Source organism: Cajanus cajan, chromosome 11 (genome assembly GCF_000230855.2).
Source record: "Cajanus cajan strain Asha chromosome 11, NIPB_CcT2T_4, whole genome shotgun sequence".
Lineage (NCBI taxonomy): Eukaryota > Viridiplantae > Streptophyta > Magnoliopsida > Fabales > Fabaceae > Cajanus > Cajanus cajan.
The window spans coordinates 45,605,617-45,632,772 of NC_138527.1; the positions used below are offsets into that span (position 1 = coordinate 45,605,617).

The 27,156-nt window shown below is 29.6% G+C and overlaps 1 protein-coding gene across 1 annotated transcript; it reads right to left on the bottom strand.

Moving 5' to 3' along the window:
* Nucleotides 1-16,835: 16,835 nt before the first annotated feature.
* LOC109800631 (homeobox-leucine zipper protein MERISTEM L1) lies at nt 16,836-26,211 on the bottom strand. The gene is made up of 13 exons (XM_020361424.3): nt 26,066-26,211; nt 25,719-25,925; nt 20,325-20,568; nt 20,124-20,241; nt 19,813-20,001; nt 19,317-19,721; nt 19,110-19,211; nt 18,796-18,996; nt 18,507-18,681; nt 18,134-18,405; nt 17,752-17,847; nt 17,268-17,659; nt 16,836-17,176 (listed from the first exon to the last, which is right to left on the bottom strand). The coding sequence occupies exons 3-12, from the start codon at nt 20,540-20,542 to the stop codon at nt 17,303-17,305; spliced, it is 2,133 nt and encodes a 710-aa protein (XP_020217013.1). The 5' UTR covers nt 20,543-20,568; nt 25,719-25,925; nt 26,066-26,211; the 3' UTR covers nt 16,836-17,176; nt 17,268-17,302.
* Nucleotides 26,212-27,156: the final 945 nt, after the last annotated feature.

Genomic DNA, 27,156 nt, shown 5'->3' on the forward strand with positions numbered 1-27,156 from the left:
TAGCTCTACACTCGAATGTAGTCGCAACTCACAACCTTGTTGGTAAAGTACACACATAGGAAAATACACTTTAATTTCCACATACCATTACTTAACCTTGTTGGTATCATCCATATGGTTTAGTAGGCTTATGTGGCTCTTGGAGGCTTCACTAATCACTATATCAATTTCATTTTCCATACATCCAAATTTTAAAATTTTAAAATTTTTGAAATTTAATTTTTACCATTCTTTAAATGTTTTATTTGGATAAGTTAATTTAAAATTTTTTAATTTTAAATTCTTAATTTGATATGATAATTTGATTTTTACTATAAGAATTTTTTATATAAATTAAAATTTTAAGATTAAATTTTATCAAAATAAAAATTAATCAATTTTTAAATATTTAATAATTTTAAAAATTAATATCAGATAATATTTAATAAAAAAATTGTTTCATTTAAATTCAACCTCCAACTATGTGAGTTTTTTTCATTCAAATTCCTGACTGTCTGTTGGATTTGGTGGACTGAGGAAGGAAAGAATCATAAAAGACAAAAAAAATACTACTTTTAAAATCTTTCTATCCGTTTGGTCTATTGTATAAATTAGAATGATGGAAGGTAAGGTTGTGAAACCCGCATTAATATTCGTCAAAAAAGTAGATGGAATAGTGAAATAATTTATTTACTTTTTTTAAAAGATCAAATTATCTATTTTTCTTCTTCTTTTCTTTCTTAAAAATATTAATGACATAGATTCACTTCTATGCAACCAAATACGAAGAAAAAAGTTTTAATTTTTTTATTCTTTTTTATTTTTTTTCCTATGCAATGTTTTTAAAAAAATCATCTCACATACTTTTTTTTTTCTTTCTCTTTTATTTTTTCCCTTTCATTCTTTTTTTCTCTAAAACAAACATTTAGAATCCAAATATTAAACTAAATAAGGCTACAAAAACTAAAATCTAATAAAAATGCGATTATAGGGACTAAAGACTAAATGAAATAAAATTAGAGGTTAAAAATCAAAATTCAAAAATATAAGAAATTAACGAAGTTAAGATTGAAATTAAAAAGTGTATTTAATATACATATATAAAATTCAGAATGTGTTTGTTACATGGATTTAAAGCATATGCTAAAAAATGTCGACATGGAAATATATTATTTGTTATATGTTTTTAAAAAAATATTCTTAAAATAATGATCATTATTAAGAAACTATTGACTTCGAATTCATTTCTATTTTTTTATTTATTATGAATGACGTGAAAGTTTCATTTTCATAGAAATATAAGAAGTTATTTTTTAATATTATTATAATTTTCATTTCATTTAATAATTTTATTGCAATTATTTCAAAATTTAAAAAATATTAAAATAAAATCATACATATTATTAAATATAATGTTACATATTTTTATTGAGAATGATTGTTTTAAAAGCAATATCAAATAGATGCATGTTGTTTGTTGTGTGTGTGGGAGCCAGCAGCCTAATCTTGGTAAGAAAGATGGAAAGAGGTAGCTTTTGATATGAGTAATGAAAAAATTCCATAAAGAAAAGGTAGCATATTGGAAGATTCATATTCCAGCAGTTGTTGGACCGTATTTAAAAAAGTAAACGGTGGGTGGCAGAAACACATGGAGTAAACCTAACCCGAAGAAGCAACTGTATAGTATACGTCTTCCTCTGTGTGACGAATTTAATAATAGGCCTACTACGGTCTCTGCTACCATCACCTACGCCTCTGCTTCAGTGTTGGCTGATGCAGAAACAAAGAAATATTAAATTGCTACCCTTGAAATGATGTTTCTTCTGTTGATTCTTAATTTCCTTCCGGCAACCATATTAATTTGGTATAAATACTTAATAACACCATCTGCGATAGATAGGTACCAACCTGCATTTCTAATTTACTATCGCACCAGTCCATTTCTCTCCTATTATATTTTCTGTAATAATTCCTAACATTACTGCTTCTGTACCCCTCCTATGACACACAGACAAAGACATAACGATGAACCCTAACCAAAAACACTTCATATACTTTATTTTTTCCGATTCTCTTCTTAATATACGTCAATTTTCGAATGTATCAATACCATAACTCATTGGCTACTCATAATTTTTCTGCCGGACAAATTTTTCCATCTCTAAAAATAATAAACTATTTTTTACTGAAAATGTTTTTGAAAAATCAATGTTACAAAATATTTTTTATGAATGTTTATTTTTTAAATAATAAATTAATCATTAGAACTTAACATTTTTTATATTAAATTTTTTTGAAACGTAAATTTTTTTCTGTATCTTTAGTATTTGATAAGGTTAATTTTAAATATGTATCTAAATTAATTTTAGTCCTGTTTTTATATTTACACATGTGTGTCATGTTTTTAGTAGAACATGTGCATGTGCATCACATGAAGAATAATTTTAGTATAAAATAAATAGTTTTTTTTTTTTGTTCGTCCATGGAGTATCTAAGACCGATAGCAATGATTAATCTCTTTGCTACGTTGGAGGTAAGATAGCTGACCCACAAATTTAACGCGACTGCATACATAAGACAGAATTCGAACCTCTAACCTTGCTTAAACATGAATAACCCCTATCGCTAAACCACACGCTTGCATTTAAATACTTTCTTTTTAACTCATAGTATCTCCACCAAAGTGACGAATTAATTCTTCAAGGTAATACCTATGTAAGAGATTTAATATCATTGTGACAAAACAAATGAGTTATTTTCGTGGTTCCCACCACCCATGCTGTGGTTCAAATTTCAAGTTTATAGGGGTACTTTTTCCTTCAATTTAGAATGACAACAATAAAATGATAGGATGTGGGAACAAGTTCTCTAATACACCTTTTTTAATAATTTTTAATTGATTGAAATATATTGTAAAACATAAAAAATTTGGTACAAATTATGTAAGAAAAATGCTAAAATATAGGAAAGCGTTCATTAAGACATTTTTTAATAGTTTTTTCAACTAATTGAAATATATTGTAAATTATAAAATTTTGTTAGTCTCATATTTTATTCAATAATTTTTTTATTTTATTATTTTTAATAAATTTTAACTAATAAAAGAAAGTGTATTAAGAGTAATAATTTAGACAATGTATTGTGAACATTCTTCAACTATCTAAATCTCTTATCGTTATATCTTGATTGCTTATTATATAAAAAAATTATTTTTTCTGAAAGGTACATAAAAAGTTAATGGATATACTAGTCCATAGCATATGTTAAGTTTGTGAGAAAATTCTTAAGTTTGATTATCATATAATGTAATATCCCAAAATTTTATTCAAATGAAAAGAGTTATTTATTATGTGAATAAGTATTTTATTCCCGTATTTTACTATTCATGTATATGTATTTTACTATTTACATATACGTATTTTACTATTTATGTATACGTATTTATGAATAGTATTTTACTATTCATATGAATAGTAATTTAAAAAAAAAACGTAAGCACTTACGTAAAAACTCAAATTATTTGGATGAATAGTATTTTACTATTCATGAATAGTAATTATATTATTATTTTAATGAATAGTGCATAGTGCATAGTAACTTCAAAATTTCTATAAATAGGGACCTAAGGATTTTGAAAATTCATAACTAGAGAGAAGAAAAGTTTAGAGAGAAGGAATTCTAGAGAGATAGAAAGAGAAAATAAGAGAGAAGGTTCTGCCTAGGTTGTGAAAAGAGGAGGAGAATAGAGAAGGTTCTGCTCTAGTTCCGGTTCCGGTTTAAGGAGAAAGAGAGGAGATTCTGCCCAAATTCCTATTTATCCAGGTAAGGGGGGAGTGGGAAACCTTGCTTGGGGGTGTAGAAATAATTGTTAAATAGTCTGTTTGTTGGATTGGCTCCCGATCCCTTGTCTGTTGTTTGATTATTTGAATATATATTATTACTGTGTTTTGTTTGTACTACTTGATTTTCTTGTTGCGGTAATTAATAATTATAATTAATGGATAACTTCACTTTTACTATTCTAAAATATTCATTGAATGGAAGACTAAGCCTCCTATTAACTTATAAATTAAGACTTATTATCTAAATGGAAGGCCGAGCCTCCTTATTTTCATTAAGCTTCCTATTTTACTTAAGGATATAATTATACCAGGAAATATAAATTATATGATCCCTAAAGACCTTTGAACTATTGGACCCTTGACTTAATGACCTTGGACTATTGAACTGTTGGACTGTTGGACAATGGACTATTGGACTATTGAACCTTTGGACTATGGGACTATTGAATTATTGGACCTTTGGACTATTGGATTAATAAAATATAATATAAGTATGAATTATGCTTATGATATGGTATATTATAGGAAATTCTGTAACATGTTAAATGTTAAGTTTATGATTGTATGACATGCATCATATGCATATATACTCCAGGTGTGCCGCTGAGGCCGCATACCCACGACTAACAAGGTGTACCTTTGAGTCACCCATGATATGCTAACAAGGTGTGCCTTTGGGTCACCAATGATGTAACCAGGTGTTCCTTTGGGTCACCCACGATATGCTAACTAGGTGTGCCTTAGGGTCACCAATGATGATATGTGAACTTCCGTATGGCGCCACATGCATATATTTATGAGTTGAGTCTATGACATCATTGCATAATAAATAATTATTATATATGATAATGATTATGTGTGTGTGCTATTTAACTTTTATTTCTTCATCTACAACTGAGTGAGATGTTTCTCACTCCCTTGTTATTTTTTTTGTATATGTTTAAATTTATGTTGCAGGTGATCATCATCATGAGGATGTTGGTGATGAGGCCTAAAGGCTTCTTGGGGCATGCTCTGATAGGATGTGACATCGGGTTTAGCTAGGATTTCTCTTATGTCTTTCTTGTTCTAAAAATATTTTCTTTTCTTGTGTAATTTAATAAATTATAAATTGATTCCTAACTAGGAGGCACTGCCACCTTTACTGGGATTAATTTATAATCTTTGTTTTATAATAACTTCTTAAGTTTGATATTTATGTGTATGAATTTATGAATGTGCATCTTCTACCTTATGATACTTATTGTTTTATATCATTCTATGAAAATCTTTTATAAATATAGTTTATGTTTATTAATGATTTTGGGGTAGAGGGTGTCACATTTAGTGGTATCAGAGCCTGGTCGATTTTATCGGCCGTGAGTTATGTGTCTACTATATTTATTGATAAATGAATTGATTGTGAGATCTATTATGTTGATATGATGCTTGCCTATGTCTATTAATTGTATTATTTCTTTAGAATATGGCTGGTAGAAATGATCGTGCGATTGCTGATGCTCTCCAAGCATTAGCCCAAGCTATGAACAACAATAATATGAATGGAGTTGCTCCTAACTGGTTGGAGCAATTTCAGAGGAATAATCCACCCACTTTCAAAGGAGGTTATGACCCAGATGCCGCCATGAATTGGTTATCAGAGATCGAGAAAATCTTTAATGTTATGGATTGTCCCCTTACAGAGAGAGTGAAGCTAGCCACCTTCATGCTGACAGCTGATGCTTACTTTTGGTGGGAAGGAGCACTTCGGAGGATAATTGATGGAGGCGTACATTTGAATTGGGAGAACTTCAAGAGGGTCTTTCTTGAAAAATATTTTCCAGATGATGTAAGGAGTAGGAAGGAAATGGAATTTCTTGAACTAAAACAAGGAAACGATACGGTAGAGGTATATGCTGCAAAGTTTGATGCTTTGGTCCGCTACTGTACACACTATCATGGTGAAGGTGGGGAAAGGGCCAAATGCATAAAGTTTGTAAATGGTCTGCGTCCTGAAGTGAAAACAGCAATCAACTATCAGGAGATATATCATTTTCCCACTCTGGTTAATAAGTGCAGTATTTATGATCGTGACAACCGTGCTCGTGCTGCTTTCTATAAAGGAGCTGGAGGCCCTGCTCGTACAGTGAATTCTAATACTTCTGGTAGAAGTAAGCCTTATTCCAACCCTACAAGATTTCAAGGGAATATGACTACTAATAATAGAAGTAAGTCCTTTACTAGAGGAACCACTGTAAATACTACTGGAAGTGTTGGAGGATCTACTTTTTCAGGGAGATGTGGGAAGTGTGGACGTGTTGGTCATAACAAGTCAGAATGTCGTGACAAGGAGATTACCTGTTTCAACTGTAGTGGTAAAGGACATATTAGCACTCAATGTTCTGAACCACCAAGAACACGTGTCGTTGGATCAGGATCGCAAACCGAACGACCAAAGACTGTAGGAAGAGTATTTGCTCTTAGTGGTGTTGAAACTGCTCAGTCAGAAAATTTGATACAAGGTACTTGTTTCATAGCTGAGACTCCTTTTGTTGTACTATTTGATTCTGGTGCAACTCATTCCTTTATTTCCATCTCTTGTGTCCAAAAACTGAAATTGCCTGTGTCTTTGTTAAATTTTGATTTAGTTGTTGAAACCCCTACTAATGGTTCTGTAACTACATCCCTAGTGTGTTTAAAATGCCCTTTGACAATTTCTGATAAACAGTTTCTAGTTGACTTAATCTGTCTGCCTCTTAGTCAATTAGATGTAATCCTTGGTATGGATTGGCTATCTTCTCACCATGTTCTTTTAAATTGCTTTGATAAATCCATTTCATTTGGTGAATGTAAGAGTACGGAATTTCTTAGTGCTTCTGACATTAAAACTTGTTTAAAGGAAAATGAAAGGGTATACATGATCTTATCTTCATTAACAGTTGAGACTGAGAGTAAGCTAGATGAGATTCCCTTAGTGAGAGAATTTCCAGAAGTATTTCCTAAGGATGTGTCTAGTTTACCACCTGAGAGAGAGATTGAGTTCAGTATAGACTTAGTGCCAGGTACCGCACCCATATCTATAGCACCCTATAGGATGTCTCCTAAAGAGTTAGTTGAGCTTAAGAAACAGATAGAGGAACTACAAGAGAAACAATTCATTAGGCCTAGTGTTTCACCTTGGGGAGCGCCTGTTCTATTGGTCAAGAAGAAAGATGGGAGCATGAGATTGTGCATAGATTATAGACAATTGAATAAGGTAACCATTAAGAATAAGTATCCATTGCCTAGAATAGATGACCTTATGGACCAGCTAGTTGGGGCTTGTGTGTTTAGTAAGATAGATTTGAGATCAGGTTATCACCAAATCCGAGTGAAATCCGAGGATATCCCAAAGACTGCTTTTAGGACCCGCTATGGGCACTATGAGTATTTAGTGATGCCTTTTGGTGTGACTAATGCACCTAGTGTTTTCATGGACTACATGAATAGGATCTTTCACCCTTACTTGGATAGATTTGTGGTGGTCTTCATAGATGATATTCTAGTATATTCTAAGAATAGGGAGGAGCATGCTGAGCACCTTAGGATCGTTCTTCAAACCCTTAAGGAGAAACAGTTGTATGCTAAATTGGCAAAATGTGAATTTTGGTTGGAGAGTGTAAATTTTCTAGGGCATGTGATATCCAAGGATGGGATAGCTGTAGATCCTTCTAAGGTAGAGGCGGTTCTTGAATGGAAAACACCTAAGTCAGTTTTTGAGATTAGGAGTTTTCTAGGACTAGCTGGGTATTATAGGAGATTTATAGAGGGTTTTTCTAAATTAGCTTTACCTTTGACCAAATTGACTAGGAAAAACCAACCTTTTGTGTGGGACTCTAAGTGTGAAGAGAGTTTTCAAGAACTTAAGAGAAGACTAACTAGTGCCCCTGTGTTAATATTACCTGACCCTAGCAAGACTTTTGAGGTATTTTGTGATGCTTCCAAATCAGGTTTAGGTGGAGTACTTATGCAGGAGAGAAGGGTAGTAGCCTATGCGTCTAGACAACTTAAAACCCATGAGCAAAACTATCCTACCCATGATCTTGAGTTAGCTGCAATAGTATTTGTGCTTAAGTTGTGGAGACACTACTTGTTTGGATCTAGATTTGAGGTGTTTAGTGATCATAAAAGCCTTAAGTACTTGTTTGACCAAAAGGAATTAAATATGAGACAGAGAAGATGGTTAGAGTTTCTTAAGGATTATGACTTTCAGTTGAACTATCACCCAGGCAAAGCTAATGTGGTAGCTGACGCTTTGAGTAGGAAATCCTTGAGAATTTCTTCTTTAATGATGAGGGAATTGCACATGATTGAGGAATTTAGGGATATGAGTTTAGGGTGTGAGCTAACTCCTAAGAGTATTAGGTTGGGAACCTTGAAGGTGACTAATGGCTTGATAGATGAAATTAGAAAAGGTCAGAAGATAGACCCTTTCCTATTGAGTCAAGTTGAGAAGTTAAATCAAGGTGTGGAAAGTGAATTTAAAATTGGAATAGATGGAGTATTGAGGTTTAGAGATAGGTTGTGTATTCCTAGTGTGCCTGAACTTAAGAGAGCAATTCTTGAAGAAGGACATAGGAGTAGCCTTAGTATTCATCCAGGAGCCACTAAAATGTACCAAGACCTTAAGAAGATGTTCTGGTGGCCTAAGATGAAGAGGGAAGTGGAGGAATTTGTGTATGCCTGCCTAGTATGTCAAAAAGCTAAGGTAGAACACCAAAAACCTTCAGGTTTGATGCAACCTTTGGATGTGCCTGTATGGAAATGGGATAGCATCTCTATGGATTTCATAGTTGGATTACCTAAAACTACGAAAAACCTAGATGCTATATGGGTTATTGTAGATAGATTGACTAAGTCTGCCCATTTTATTCCCATTAACATTAGATACTCTTTGGAGAGACTAACCAAGTTGTACATAAGTGAGATTGTGAGATTACATGGGGTTCCTACTAGTATAGTTTCTGACAGAGATCCTAGGTTTACTTCTAGATTTTGGGACAGTTTACATGAGGCTCTAGGCACTAAGCTTAGATTGAGTTCAGCCTACCATCCCCAAACAGATGGTCAAACCGAAAGAACTATTCAATCTTTGGAAGACTTGTTGAGAGCTTGCATCTTAGAACATGGGGGTAGTTGGGATAGTTTCCTACCTTTGATAGAATTTACCTACAACAATAGCTACCATTCCAGTATTGGGATGGCACCCTATGAAGCTCTATATGGTAGGAGATGTAGAACACCTTTGTGTTGGGTAGAACCTGGAGAGAATGCTATCTTAGGACCTGAGATAGTTCAACAAACTACTGAACAAGTTAAGATGATCCAGGAGAGAATGAGAGCAGCTCAGAGTAGGCAGAAGAGTTACAGTGATAAGAGGAGAAAGGACCTTGAGTTTAATGAAGGTGATCATGTATTCCTTAAAGTTACTCCTTGGACAGGAGTAGGCAGAGCACTAAAATCGCGTAAGCTTACTCCACGTTTCATTGGTCCTTATCAAATCCTTAAAAGAATTGGTGAAGTAGCCTATCAAATTGCCTTACCCCCATCTCTTTCAAATCTTCATAATGTCTTTCATGTTTCCCAACTCAGAAAATATGTCCATGATCCTTCCCATATCATCGAGTCTGACAATGTTCAATTGAAAGATAATCTCACCTATGAAACAGTTCCTTTAAGAATTGATGATACGAGGGTGAAACAACTAAGAGGAAAGGAAATTCCTTTGGTTAAGGTCGTTTGGGGAGGACATTTTGAAGAAAGTGCTACTTGGGAGTTAGAAAGCAAGATGCGTGAAGATTATCCTTTTCTATTTCAGGAAAATTTCGGGGACGAAATTTCTTAAAGGAGGGGAGAAATGTAATATCCCAAAATTTTATTCAAATGAAAAGAGTTATTTATTATGTGAATAAGTATTTTATTCCCGTATTTTACTATTCATGTATATGTATTTTACTATTTACATATACGTATTTTACTATTTATGTATACGTATTTATGAATAGTATTTTACTATTCATATGAATAGTAATTTTTAAAAAAAACGTAAGCACTTACGTAAAAACTCAAATTATTTGGATGAATAGTATTTTACTATTCATGAATAGTAATTATATTATTATTTTAATGAATAGTGCATAGTGCATAGTAACTTCAAAATTTCTATAAATAGGGACCTAAGGATTTTGAAAATTCATAACTAGAGAGAAGAAAAGTTTAGAGAGAAGGAATTCTAGAGAGATAGAAAGAGAAAATAAGAGAGAAGGTTCTGCCTAGGTTGTGAAAAGAGGAGGAGAATAGAGAAGGTTCTGCTCTAGTTCCGGTTCCGGTTTAAGGAGAAAGAGAGGAGATTCTGCCCAAATTCCTATTTATCCAGGTAAGGGGGGAGTGGGAAACCTTGCTTGGGGGTGTAGAAATAATTGTTAAATAGTCTGTTTGTTGGATTGGCTCCCGATCCCTTGTCTGTTGTTTGATTATTTGAATATATATTATTACTGTGTTTTGTTTGTACTACTTGATTTTCTTGTTGCGGTAATTAATAATTATAATTAATGGATAACTTCACTTTTACTATTCTAAAATATTCATTGAATGGAAGACTAAGCCTCCTATTAACTTATAAATTAAGACTTATTATCTAAATGGAAGGCCGAGCCTCCTTATTTTCATTAAGCTTCCTATTTTACTTAAGGATATAATTATACCAGGAAATATAAATTATATGATCCCTAAAGACCTTTGAACTATTGGACCCTTGACTTAATGACCTTGGACTATTGAACTGTTGGACTGTTGGACAATGGACTATTGGACTATTGAACCTTTGGACTATGGGACTATTGAATTATTGGACCTTTGGACTATTGGATTAATAAAATATAATATAAGTATGAATTATGCTTATGATATGGTATATTATAGGAAATTCTGTAACATGTTAAATGTTAAGTTTATGATTGTATGACATGCATCATATGCATATATACTCCAGGTGTGCCGCTGAGGCCGCATACCCACGACTAACAAGGTGTACCTTTGAGTCACCCATGATATGCTAACAAGGTGTGCCTTTGGGTCACCAATGATGTAACCAGGTGTTCCTTTGGGTCACCCACGATATGCTAACTAGGTGTGCCTTAGGGTCACCAATGATGATATGTGAACTTCCGTATGGCGCCACATGCATATATTTATGAGTTGAGTCTATGACATCATTGCATAATAAATAATTATTATATATGATAATGATTATGTGTGTGTGCTATTTAACTTTTATTTCTTCATCTACAACTGAGTGAGATGTTTCTCACTCCCTTGTTATTTTTTTTGTATATGTTTAAATTTATGTTGCAGGTGATCATCATCATGAGGATGTTGGTGATGAGGCCTAAAGGCTTCTTGGGGCATGCTCTGATAGGATGTGACATCGGGTTTAGCTAGGATTTCTCTTATGTCTTTCTTGTTCTAAAAATATTTTCTTTTCTTGTGTAATTTAATAAATTATAAATTGATTCCTAACTAGGAGGCACTGCCACCTTTACTGGGATTAATTTATAATCTTTGTTTTATAATAACTTCTTAAGTTTGATATTTATGTGTATGAATTTATGAATGTGCATCTTCTACCTTATGATACTTATTGTTTTATATCATTCTATGAAAATCTTTTATAAATATAGTTTATGTTTATTAATGATTTTGGGGTAGAGGGTGTCACATATAACACATCCTTATAAGGGATGAGCGAAAAATGTGGCTTAAGCTCGAAGTAAAAGATTGATCTCATAGTTAACCTAAAAAATTGGAACTTAATTATGACTTATCAGAATAGCTGAAAGTCTCAATTAAAAAGGGAAAAAAATCCAATTATGATAGTTAAGAAAAATCATTTTTTTTAAAAAAAAGTTCCGTGTGTTTTCAAAGGCATAATCCTGGATTTTAATTCACAATTGGCTTCCTGTTTCGTGCTCTTATCAAGACAAACTAATATCTTAAAGTATAATCTCTAATGCAGTTTATTATGTTTTTTAAAATGAAAATTAATGTATTATTTTTAGTAAAATTGGCTTAATTATATATCATTTTTAATTTGATATTACTATATACGTGTGTATTTATTACATCTGATATTTGAAATTTCTTTTTAATAGCTTATCTTCCTAAAATTAGGATAATAATTATTAAACTTAATATTATAAAAAGATGGTAATGATTTGATAATTTTATATTAGAAACAACGGCGTAGTTGTATAAAAAAAATATATCGTAATTAAATAGAGTAAAAGACCTGTAAGAAAGAACTTAACATCTCTAGAATGTAACGGTAGATCTATAAAAGAATATTCTTTTATAAATACGTGGCTAACATTTTTTTTTCTAGTTTATAATATAAATTTAAATTGCTTCCACTTATAATTAGTTTTGTGATGTTAAATAATTTTTTTTTTGCACTTTCGTTGAGCATCACTAAAAAAAATTTGCCTCCTAATGACATACTCTATACTTTAACACAAAATTTCTCACTAAAAATTATTTTAGATATGTTATAAATATAATATATGTGATATATTATAAAAAATATAGATATAGATTATAATGATACACAATATGTTATTAAATCTCTTTCAAAATCAACATTAAAATTGTGGATGAATACATGTTAAATAAATAAATAAATATATATATATATATATATATATATATATATATATATATATTTATAGTAACACTTTTTACATATTATTATATACAACATTTCTTGTAGTGTATGTATATGTATAAGTCATTTATTATTTTTTTTAATGAAATTGATTTTAGTTAAAATTATTTTTGAAGTGATGTATTTATATTTTAATATTTTTATGGTAAAAAAGTTTAATAGTAAAATTTAATACATTGTTTTTTCAAAAGTTATCTTAGATAGGTACTTTCAAGTTTGATGAAATCTGTGTTAATAATGTTTGTACAAAAAAAGTTACTCTCCGAAACATAAATTATTCCTTAATTAGTTGGGGGAGAGACAACAGTTTTTAAAAAATTTCTTGTTTGTTTTAATTTTTAGAAGAGAAGAGGGAAATTGAGGAAAACAAAACTTGTCCTCATCTAATTTTAACTCTCCTAGAGGATTTGGAGGGGAAAATTTTTTTTTAAAACATTTTTAATATTCAAAAATATCTCTAATTATATTTTTAAATTTAAAGTTATAAGGATATGAAGATAAATTAATTTTAAAAATCTTTCTCGTCTCCTTAATAACCAAAAAAAAAAAACAAAAAACTACCTCTTATTTCTTTCCTCTTCTCAACCATACAAAATTTCTAATTTTTTCCTTTTATCTCTTCCCTTTCTCTCCTCTCTTTTGAAGCAACATACTTAAATTATTTCATGAATATCATAATCAATTTTACACTCGTAATTAATTCTTTCACATAAAACCAAACATGTGAACATTTAGTTAAAAATCATACTATCTAGTATTTTAACGTGATTATGGAAAATGCAACAGGAAATCGAATGCAGACTAATAAAGAGTGAATTTGGTGTGGGCACAAGTTACATTAACCGGCACCATAACTTAAGGCGACCAATCCTTATCGATCAGATCATATGCCTTAGTTGCCCATACCTCTTAAAGAAACACCACCCACTTAAGGACTCTCTGAATCCTCTTGTTTATTACATTCAATGGTTTCACCAACTCCCTGATTGAATTTTTCAACAATTTATCTTTCAATTTTTATTTTTCTTTCGCACAATAATTCTGTTATTCAAAACATAAAACATATATAAGTTTCTCACTTTCTTATAATAATTAGTATTTTAGTTTCAACATTACACATCATAAATGGTTTTATATCATTAAAATTTATAGTAAATAAACATTTTCAAATATATAAATCTTAGTATAATAAAGTTATAAAAAATAAACATCTTTAAATATAAATTATCTTTTGAATTTGTACTTAATAAACTAAATTGTAATACAAAACTACTTTTAACTATTAACATTTTTCTTAAAATAACTGTTGAATTCAGTTTATAAATAGAGCTAAAAAAAAGTCAGTTGAAAGAGATAAATTGTTAATTAAGAATTTAAATATATAAATAGTTAAAAAATAATTTTAGTATGAGATTATTAGAAGAAGAAAAATGGTTAGTTATAAAATAGAGATTTAGGTTCAATTATCATCGTGACTATCTTTGTAATTTTCTCTATTTAAAAAAAAATTGAAATTGTTAAATGTCTATAATGAGAAGAGTAAAAATCTTATTCTCTGAGTTGTGTATTCTAATTATAATTTATGATATAAAATTATAATATCTCCGATATGGTAATGTAATAGAATTTTATCCCATCGAACTTAATCTATAACTAAAATCAGACTCTTATATATATAGTATATAATCAAATGTTATAATCTATAAAAAAGTTAAATAAAAATTTCGAAGAAATAATCATGTAGAGTGAATATCATATAGTCATTAACTAATATATTTATAATAATGGAGCTTAATAATTAATATATATATATATATATATATATATATATATATATATATATATATATATATATATATACTAAAAGTAGTGTCGCAGGGATATTGATTAAAAAATTAATAGTATAGACTTTATTAAAAACGCGTTAAAATGCATTAAATATTATTATAAGATGCATTAATAATATTTTTAATTAATAAAAACTTTTTTATTCTTCAGATTAAATATTTATATGGCAGGAGTTAGATAGATGTAAGATCTAGATTCAATCTTTGTAATATTTTTCACAAATAAAAAGTATTAATATATTGTAGGTTTGATTAGAATTAAATTCAGATTTTTTAAGTAACATATTGATTTAAAGTATTGAAAAAATGTAAAATGAGTTTAAAATAATAATGGTTTTAATAAATCATTTTTCTAGTTAAAATTAGTCTTGGCAAAACATATCAATAATATAGTGGTGACAAAAACAAAACTTGTGATTAAATACACCAAAGACACTACTGAATAATGAAAGAGAGAGAAAAAAAAAGAAGAAAGAGTTAAACAATTTACAACATGTTTTTAAACGTAATAAGCCCATCATAAAACAATTTTTTTTAGAAGGATAAAACTGATTTATGCGTCTTAAAAATATTAGTCCTTCACTATTGATCCAAGAGTATATTTTAAAAAAATAAAAAGTTGCTTACCTATACGCACTAAGCCCACAATGATATTTACCCGTTAGCATAAAAAAAAAAATAAAGAACACCTCAGCACCAGAATTATTCTTGAAAAGGATCTTTCTTATTTCATTTGAATTTATTCACAATCAACCATATAATGTTAGGAAAGGGAGGAAAGGAAACAGTATATAAACGGGTTATGATATATTAATACAAGAGAGAAATAGAGACAAGAACAAAAAAAAGGTTAAAGGAAGAGAGGGAAAATAAAATAAATATGAGAAATATGTGAGAGAATTGAAGAAAGATGAAAAAAGAAAAAAAACTGAATGTATGTTAATAATATATATATTTTTGGACTATTTTAGCCATAAAAAATATGACTTTGGCGAAACTGTATACAGTATAGCTCTTAAATTATGGTACTAGAGAAGGTTAGTCGAATATTGGAACGCAGCGCTCTAGAATACAATTGCACGCTGCTCGCCTGCAATATGTAAAATGTAATGCAGGGTACAACCATTTAATTAGCTCCACCGCAGAAATGCCTTGTTTGGCTGCATATCCTCTCTTTAATTAAGAAAGCTTGCGTTAACCAAAACTTTAACCCATTTGCACCGCACTTTTTTGACATTCACAGTCACTGAAGTCGATGATACGTACAAATGGTTCAATGAAAGAACTTTTAGCTACATTTATGTACTTGAGCAATTATATTTAATAATTCATTAAACATGTTTTCAATAATAACACCTTACATTAAATAGCGAAAATTTTGAACAATAACACCTTACTTCTCGTATTATAAAAAGGTGGAGATATTTCATCAAAAAATAAAAATAAAGAAGACACATTTGTAAATTTGAATTTCCCCCATCTTATTATTAAAGGAGCATAAGGATAATATATAAAAGATACTTGAAGATAGGATTTTAGAAGTTTTTTTATTGTATCTGACGTCTACAATTTATTTATTTCTTGGGATCAATCTATTTTGGATGAGGTGTGAGATATTTTTTGAGCAAGTTTTAGTCTTCTTATGTGCCTTCTAGGATTATTTTTCTATCATGGCACATACTACAAAATAGAATTCCCACGATAGATTAATTGATTATTAGAGAAATGACCTTTTCTAATCCACAACAATCGTGTCTATTTTGTTCTAATTCTTTGAAATCACCACAACACTTTTTTTTGAAATGTGAATTTTCTATAAATGTATGACATAATGTTTTTATTTGGTCATGGATCCATTTGGAACTTCCATTCTCTTTGGGTCAAATGTTTCTCTTCTTAAGGAGCATGTTTTTAGGTAAAGTAAAAAAAAAAAAGTGGAGGGATATTTTTTGGCTTGCAACAATTTGGGTTATATGGACAAATAAGAATAAAATAGTTTTTAGAGACAAAAAGGTGTTTCATTTTGATATTCTTTATCAAATCAAAACCACTTCTTCGCATTGTGATGTATAGGAATGGTGGTAAGCTAAGTTTTTCTTTTGCATCCTGGTATACCGATCCATGACTTTATATTTTGGAGAGTTAACTAATGAATTGTTTGATGTATATTCTTTTAAATTTAGGCAACTTTATCTATAGAAGGTCTTTGATCTAGTTTGTACAAAACTTTTGTATAATCTCATTCTTTATTTTTAATTTATATATGAGACGTGCTTTTTAAAATATATATATATATATATATATATATATATATATATATATATATATAAAAGCTAAAATGTCAAAAAAGTGCTTTTCATAAAAAAGAAAAAAAGAACATTATGAAACTGTACGGTAACATCTATGACAAGACAAAGCACTCAAAAAACAGACGAAAATTTGCTTTAGTTTACAATACAATTCGAAAAGTCTACATAACACCACCACTTGAGGAATGTTTTCCCAAGCATAGCGACAAATACAACACGAAAATTCTACGCTAAAATAAATAGCGAGCATGAAATTTTGCAGTTTTCCTAAGTTAAAATACTAAGGCTAGATGGAACTAGTTTAGTTTTCATTAGTGAAAGTCAATACCCGAACCTAAGATTCTTCAAACTTCTAACATGAAGTGATTCTCCAAGGTGCGTTCATTGACTTCTAGTAGGCCTTGTTTTGTAAACAAAATAGGCACCACTCCAAGCTTGTCACTTTCTCTATCTTTGTTCTCACTGCATCAAAGGAAAGCAAAATTAATGCAAATAGAAATTACGTGGTGGCAAATGAAAATTAATTTACATAAAAGGTGGTTAATTTGATTACCATATGAAGGTTCTGAAATTAGGTACTGTCACGTATCACTGGCTCACTGCGACTTTGATCCTTTCAACTGTGCACTTAATTAAACTGTTAACAGTGGCCACTGAACCCAGAGATAGCTTAGCGGTTGGGGCTGAATCAACCAAGATCTGAAATGCAACTGTCAGTAGAGAACCTCCAGATCCAACATCAAGTATGGGCCCCTCGTTTAGTCCAGGCCCATCAGGAAGAATAGCGAAGCCCGAAGGCAACAGAGCAACATAATCTGGATCCCCTCCACTCAATACTACATTCATAGCAACAATATCCACAGGAGCATAAACTACGTACGAGCCAGTAGAATCAGTTGAACTCTCTTGCAGTATCAGCATATTACTTTGGCTTGAGTTTGCACTCTACACCAGTATTTACCAAAAGACACTGTTAGCTGTCATGAGACATATGTCAAAAAGTACTTCGTTAGCATGCTATATATAGAGGAACTTACATTGACTCGAAGTAAAGAGACACAGTTTCCAGGATCACGACCATTTGCTATGTGTGCCAATTCTTGAACTAGACCCCCGTTGGAAAGAATGTCCCACTGTGAATTCAATTGAATGTATCAGCTTCAAGGCCATGAAACCATTGTACTAATATACAGTATAATAATAATAGCAATAATAACCAATTAATCACTTCCTAACTACTGATTTCTATATTATTGTTTTTGCTCCATACATGATACAGCTTTTGTTTTTGGTCCATACATGATAGAGCTTGTGTTTGCGGTGTTCTAAAGCTGATAATAATAATCTAATTTACACTTGCAAGATGTAATTTTTAGTGACTAAATATTATTTTAATACCAGCTAATATATTATAGTTACCTCATTTCTGGAATTTTCATCACGTAGGAAATCGAAAAGCCTCTTGGGGGGAACTGGGAGCCAGAAAGAAGTGGCAGCACTGAGCACTATGCCGGGGGGTCTACCAGGGTCATCTGCGCTCTTTCTAGTCATGACCCTTACATCATCACATCCAGTTGCGGATAGCGTTGTCCAAGCATGTGCCGTTGAAGCACCAACACCAGTGCAATAGCTAATTACCATTCTCTCCGCCAGCTTCAGCATACTTTTCCTTCCCTCAGGACTCGTTATCACTGTATATTTAAAGGATATTGGAAACAAATTAATTCACACTTTGAGTATATGTAAACAAACCTTATAACATGGCCTTAAAAAAAGTTGACATGTCACATACCACAGAGGTCCCCTGCTGGTATGTTTTTGGCCATAGAACTTGCAAGACGTTCGCATTGTCTGTCTAACGTAGCCACCCAACGTTTAGCTCCAAAGGCAAGGCCAGAATTAACTAGAGGTTTATATATGCTATGCACAGCTCTATCATCCACTTCTACATGTTCAATCCATGTAACCTAAGGAATAATAAAAGAAGACAGTAAGTGATTAACTTATAGTAATTCTGTTTAATTTCTTGGATGTAGCCCCTTGATGAGTAGAAACTTATATAATGAAAATTTCATTGTCACCTTGGAGTATCCATTTGGCAATTCTTGAATTAAACAACCAGAGGGCCTTCTTCGGCTTCTTGAGATTGTGCTGGGACGCAGACTATCCAAGGAAACATCAACCACAGCCCATATCCCATCTGGATGCTGCTTACAGTACCTTACGAAATAGTTCTCACGAGTAGGAACAAGTGGTGAAGGAACTTGGAACTCCGCTGACATCTAAAACAAAAAAACAAAGACACTTGTTACATGAAATGCAGGCTCCTTGATTAGTGTCTTACCAATTCTCTTGAGAAGAAGAAGAAAGAGATATAAAGGAGAAAAATGAGTACCACTTGCAAGGCTCCGTTGTAGTTTCCAGCTACTCCAGTTGAAAGGACTTCAAGGGTCAAAGCTCTCGAGACAATACCGCAAAACACAGTTGACCATTGGTTCTGAAAAACCAGTACCCAACAATGTCATCGTCAAATGTCTCCCGCGACAAACTATGATACATAAGAAATCGTAAGGAGTTTCATTTAATTAACAGAAACACTCACAACATCCATCAGGATATCAATAAGGTTAATGTGATTCATGATGACAACCACGGATTCCCTTGAAGCTTCAGATCTCAGGCCTAAGGGTTTAGGGCCTAAGCCTCTAGTGGGGAAAGTCCTCAAGTATTCATCTTCATTAAGACTCTCAGACTGGTGGTTGTTGGGGACCCATAAAGGGTCTCCTGCCTGAGCCAGTCTTGTCAGTTCCTCCATTGCTGCAACGGCAAGCTCCACAATCATGGGTTTGTCAGCATCAGCAGGAGCTGGGAGTGACCTAAGAAGGTCACTGCCGCCATACATTTCTCCAACATGCATGTGGTTGTTATTCATAGGTGAAAGGTTGGAGTATGAAGATGTCACGGGCTTTCCGACATATTTGGACGCAATTCCTGAAATCCTATCGATCTGAAGTTTTTTTTTTTTTTGTTTTTTTTACACAAAAAAGAAGTTAGTTATTTGATTAAGAAGAAAAAAACAGGAATAATCTTTTACGTACCTCCTCTCTTAACCTAGCATTCTCAATCCTCAAGTGTTGTTCGTCGAAGGACATTTCGCCAAGAGCAGCTGGGCCTCCACAGTTGGGGCATGAAGCATTGGTTAGGGCCTCCTTGTACCTGTTGTTCTCAGCGCGAAGCTTTTCATTCTCGGCCTTCAGAATAGCATTCTCATTTCGTTCATGTTGAGTCTACATGAGAAGAGAAGCATAAATTAAGAAGCATGTCAATGGTACATTAGGTATAGTTTTCAAAGTTAAGTTGAATCTAATATAACTAACTTTTGTCCAACCGAACCAACGCTAAGGTTTACCTTCATCTGGGTGCGCTTGTTTTGGAACCAAAACTTGACTTGCAAAGGCTCTAACCCTAGTTCACGGCTGAGCTCTTTTCTTTGCTTGTCATCTGGGTGAGGACACTGCTTGAAGAAGCTGAAAAAAAAGAAAAAAAAACCAAGTAAGCAAAGATATATGTTATGAATTACGATTGATGGTGAGGAGTTAGTATTACGTACGCTTCCATTTCTTCTATTTGGCGCTGTGTGTGGCGACGGTAACCCTTCTTTTTGGGACGAGGGTTGGGGTCTTGGTCGTCGCCGGAAGGAACGTCCATGGTATCGGTGCCAGATTTGGTCTCGTACTCATCGTCTCTGGCCTTTCCCAAATCACTCTCGGAGCAAGTAGTCATGAGATTGTGAGGGTGATGGGAATCAAACAAGCTTGTGTGAAACATTGACTTTAATCCTTGAGTTCTCCAATCTGCCAGAGTAGGAAATCAAAAACATTAAACACGCGCGTGTGCGAAGCTAAAATGTGGGAGACCAAGAGCAAGTATAGTTTCTGTAGCCAGACAGCGTGTGCCCTTAAGAATATATTTTCGAGGAGAAAGGTTGACAATACCGTCTTTATAACATTTTTTCTTAATGGGTCCCATTGGTTAACACCACCTACTGAATTCACACCTTTAACAAATTCTTATAAACACTACAAGTAATTTGCGGTACAGTAACACACCCTATAATAACATTATATCACTAAAAATTACTTATACCCACCCAATAACTATAATATATATTAGTATATTATTAAAAAATGTAGATATAAGCTATAATGACACATAAAATATATTGTTAAATCTCATTTAAAATCAACACTAAAATTATGTGTAACTATATGTCAAATAGACATATACCTATATATATTGTACTTATAATGACACTTTTTGTATATCATTATATGTAACATTTTTTGTAGTGAAAATATAAATTATATCATAAATTTAATCATATTATTACTTAAATTAATTATATAAAATTATATAATTATAGAATTATATTTGATAAATCATCTTATAAATTTATTTTAATAAATAAAATAATATTTAAAATATACATATAAATATCTATTATCAAATAATATTTAAAAAATTCTAAATCATTTGAAATTTGTTATGAATGTAATATAATTAAATTAAATTAAATTAATAATTAAATCTATAAAAATTTCTTAAAGATTTAATTTTACTAATTTGACACCAAAGTGTTAATGAATGGTAACCATTTTTAAACGTCTTCATTATTAATTAAAATCTATTAAAATTATAAGATTTGTAAAATCTTATTTTTATTTAATAAGTTTTATTTATAATTTCATATTTTTATTATTTATCCATGCATTATTTTCCATAATAAATGTAAATTAAATTAAAATTTTAATATATATTAAATGTTTATTTTACACATATATTTAATGTTTACACCTACATAAGATAAGTATTTAATGCTTTTATACTATTTTTTTTGTACAAATATATATTAAATGTTTTCACCTACGTAAGGTAAATATTTAATATTCTTATGCTTTTAATATATAATATTAAATGTGCAGTTAATGAATTTTTATTCCCCATGCATATTTTAAGGAAAGAAAGTTAATAGTAAAACATTAAAAATATTTAACTTTAAGTACTCTTTTGATCTTTACAATTTTATTAATTTTATTTCAATCTCTATAATAAACAAAAATATTTATTTTAGTTCTTATACATATATTTTTGTTTTCTTTTAATTCTTATAACTAATTTTACCTTTACACCCATATAGAAATGGACTGCATGACTAAAAGAAAACAAACTAAAATAGAACATTTTTAATTATAAGGACTAAAATGTAAAGTTTATAAAATTATATAGACTAAAAAATAAATAAAACATCATGGCATAAAATATAAGGCATATTGGATTAAAAAAAAAAGTATTTAATGCCTTATTGCTAATATGTAATTAGACTAATACTTGAAACTTAAAATATTTGATGCCTTATTTAAAAAATGATTAATAAGGCATATTTAATAATATTTAAGTAATTTTCATGTACACATATTAGAAAAAATAACATTACATAAAAAATATACGAAATGATCTTTGATATCGTAACATACCTCCCATTTCTACTATTACTAGATACAGACTATGAACAAATTAAAAAAAGAAATTTAGTGTAACTTTTAAAATATTTAATAATTTTTTATATATAATAATTAGTGTTGGAAAGATTATCCGTGCATCTTTTTCTCAAAATTAATTATTAATATTATACTTATTATACATACATTAGCTATTTTTATATTTTTACTAACTAATCAAAAAAAATTATATACAATAATATATAAAATTATTATTATAAATATAAAATATAAAAACATAAATCTATTTGACATATATCTTTACATAATTTTAGAAATAAATTTAAATGAGATTCAATAATATATATTTATGTCACTATAAAATATATTTATATTTTAAATAATATATTAATATATATTATAATTAAATAAAATAGTTTTTAATAAAGGTATTTTTAGTGAATTTAGGCAAAAATGTATTAATTAATTGTCAAAGATGGAATGGAAAAAAATAATTAATTATTCATTTGTATAATAAAAAAAACATTTTTAAATGAAAGAATAATAAAAGTTGCTAAGACGTCAATCACAATGGTAAAATAGATTTGGATAAAAAGTCAATGCACGTGGAAAGAAGAAGGTAAAAGAGGAGTAGAGAAAATGTTTTCCTTTTGAATAAAAGACACTTGTTAGCATTTATTTTTTATGTATTAAAAAATACAGAATTTATTTACGTTTACTTTTTTAGGTTGCTTATACATTTTAAAATATTAAATATATTTATTTTTTTCTATTTAATGCTTTCTTTATAGAATATTAGGGGCTTTGGACGTATTTAATTGAAATTTCTGCAGCATTGATTCGAAAACACAATTTCTATGTTTGAATTGTAAAAGTATGGTGAACGTAGAAATGTAATTCTGATTTCATTCTGACACATTTAATTAAGTATACTTCAAATTTAAGTAAAAGAAAATGGTGGGAATAGTAACAACTAGGGTAAAGGCAGGAGCAATAAAAGTTTTTTTTTTTTTGGGGGGGGGGGGGGGGGGGGGAGGACACTAATATTATGTAATATAAGAACAAGTTACTAAATAAGAAGGGCCGATTTTAGATATACTATAAATGGAATTGAATACATTAAAATTGTGATTTTAATTCTAAAATGACTTCTAGGCATAAGTAACATTCCAAATTCCAGTCTTTTAAGTTAAAAATTTTAATTTAGTGTGAATGTCATATTCCAAACAAACACGTTAAAAGATTAATATGGGGAAATTTTGTTTGAAGATATATAGCATTACTCAAATTCAATCTATAGTCAAAGAGTTAGGGAGTTCCAATAAATGTTATCTTTTAAAAAATACTTAAAGATGTACAGTACAGTATATATTGCAAGAGTCAAAGGGATTGTATTTATAAATATTTATTTATTGCATTAATTGTTTTTATTATCCTTAATTAAGTGGAGATGTATCAATTAGTTATGTCGAAAGAGATTAATGTTCTATTTGAATTAGAAATAAAATAGAGAACAAAGAAATAAAAAAGAAAAATAAAAATATATGAAATTGTGTTATTTTGATAAATAAAAAAAATGATTTTTTTCTCTCTAATTATTTAGAAGAATGAAAAGTAGAGCTTTCAATTTTATCACAGACATTTAAGCGGATATTTACTTTTTAAAATATATAAAAACTGGGAGACCAATGATAAGCGGATGAACATTTAAGCGAAACATTAAAATAACAAATTTTATATAAAAAAAATTTAGAAGATTAAAATTACTGAATTAAAAATTGTAGACATAAATTAAGGATCGAATATCTTAAAATACTATTTATCTAAATTTAAATTTAAAATAATTTATTTTTTATATATAAAATATTAATAAAAATATATTTGTGCTTAAATTTTCATATATCAACTCAACCCATCATCACCCCTAATAGGATAAACACATTGAGAGAGTCTATTTTGACACTTTCTAATGAAAATAAATAAATAAGCTGTACAAAATATATTTTTATACGTAATAATTGGATCCTTTTTACTTCGTTATTTTTTGGTTAACATAGAATCATTTATTATTTTTGAAAATATAAAATAAATAAAATGAATTAAAGAGGGATGATTCTACTGTTTCATGCCAATATTGTGAACGGGGGAGTTTTTTTTATGAAACTATATAAAAATCATTTTTTATTTATTTAAACAAATAGTGAAATTTTAATATTTATCTTCTTTTTATTTTTCTTCCACCTTATTTCTATAAAAATAAATAATCTATAAGAGAATAGAATTCTAATAATTCAAAGGGCATTTATAAAATATAATAAAAAATATTAACGATTTTAACGTCACTAACTAAATTTATTAATTTTATAAAGTACCATCTCTGAACCTTTTTTATAAAACACTACTCCATATATACTAATAATAAATAAAATTATCCTATATTATTTTTTAATAATTTTCTCGCTACAATTATTTCTTAAATTACTTTTTATCTTTTTACTATATTTTATTTGGTTTTTATTTTTTATTTTTTACATTTCAAAATTATTCAAAAAATTATCCTTATAATTACAATTATTCAAAAATTGCTCACACTTTAATTGTTAACAGTTTACTTTTATTTTATTTCAGAAAATATACACAGATTCGATGTGTCTTTTTCTATAAATAACAATAAGTAATGATATTTATAAATACTTTGTTTTTATTAGTTGAGATTTATTTTAAAAAAATAAAGTTTGAGTTGATAGGTCCCACCATTCATTTAATAATCTCTTCTAATTTAATTGTAGGATTCACAAATTTTTATAAATTTTAATAATAATTTTCAACTAATAACATGGACATTCTTCTTAAGAAATGCTAAGGACATGTAAGATCACCAAATTTTAATAGATGTTGCGACTAAATTATGAAATATTCATTAAATAAAATATTACCTATATGTTTCTTTATAATATTAAAGTTTAGGATTTAGAGTTGTTTATATAATAGGACTTAAGGTTGTTTTAAATAAATTAATAAATATAATAAATTTTCTTATTTTTATAGAATGATTTTAATAATTTTTATTATACTCTCTTTTATTTTTACTTTATAATAAAACATATTTTCTTTTTTTTTTATAGAAAATACATATTAATAATATAACAAGGTTTCGACTTAAAGTTTAAAAATAAAAAGAAAAGGATGGTGTATAAGATTCAGAAATTTTTTAGTTTTCAATAAATTTTAATAAAAGTTGCCGAAAAAGAGAATGTGGTACCATTCCTCTTCCTCGTAAATCAAAAGATAATATAAAAAAATAAGTTGAAGAGATTTGATAATAATAGCGACGACTAATCGAGTTCTACATGCAAAATTTATCTAGGCCAAAATGAATTATCTCCCCGCAGAGAATAACAGAATGTTTAAGCTTTTGCGTTCATTGAAATCGCTGTTCTATTAAAAACAAAGAAGAGAAATCAAGAAATTAAAGAAGCGATTACCTGTTCGATTAACCGCTTTCGATGCCTCTGAAAAATTGATAGCGCATGCAACTGAGATTTATTTATTTATTTATTTATTTATTTTTGTTTGGGTCACCGCTTGGCAAAGCTGAAACTGATAAAACCTAGCATCTCCGTGGATCTTGTATCAGTCTCAACTCTTGAGTTTGGTTTGGCCTTGACCTTAACACGAAAAACACGGCATCACTGAAAATGAAACGCATCAAATCAGAAAAGACAAAAGGAGGGTTAGGGTATATATATCGTTGAGACTTGAGAGAGTGGGGAAGTTTGAAACTAAAACGCAGTTAGCAGTGGTAATGTAAGATTAACGTTGAAGACAGAACCTTAGTTGTGTTGATGTGAATGTTGAAACAGCGGTTAACGTTGTGTTGTGGTGTGTGGGTCATGAGAGAAGGAAAAAGCGTGTGGAGGGTTAAAATGAAGAAGTGGAAAGTGGGCCAAAAGAAGAAGAGATAAAAGGAATAAATAGAAAGGTTAGGGGTTGTGAGAAGAGAAAGGGGTTTGGCAGCATGGAGTTAATGCAGAGGGTGAAAAAGCATTTATGAAGGGGACGACTGGTGTAAATGGATATGCATAGAGTTAGAGCGTGATATGATATCACGCTTTTACTTTTTTTTTTTATTTTATTTTTCTGTCAGATATGGTGATTGGTGAATACCTTCTTTACAAAACAACTACACTACTACCACTTTGTATAAACCCTAGCCAGCCCCCTTTGCTTTTGCTACACGCATTTAGATTACCTGTTAAGTTTATTTATCCCCTCAATCTCATTTTCTTACAACCAAAGCAAAATATATATATGTTTTCTTCATAAAAACATATTACTACGTACATTCGTTTCATTTTATTTAAATTGTTTTCTTCATAAAACATATTTATATTTGTAAACAATTAGAATTGTTATAATCCGATACTAATAATTTTTTTATTATTTATCATAAAAAAATATTTCTAAAATAAATAAATGAATATGCATGCAAATTCCAAACATTTTTTTGAGGAAATTTCCAAACATGTTAAGAAATTTTGAAACAAATAAACTAAATATTTTATAGTCAATCGTGTAATTATTAATCTATTAACAATTCTCGTAATTAATTGAGATAGGAAATTTGTATCAATCACAACAACTCAACTAACTCAAACTATTCAATTGCTTGATTGAAGTAAGTTAAAAAAATAAACATTTAAAATAAAATAAAATAAAGTGTTAAAAATTATTCCTTTAATAAATTGATTCTTTTATAATTTAAACGTAAAATACTTGTCAAAATTATACGAGTCCTCATATTTAATTTGTAAACTGATGTAGAATTTCAATATTTCTAAGGAATTATCAGTATGATTATGATAATCAGTTACTAAGTAATTAAATAAATGATAAAAAATTATTGAATTAATTGACACATGA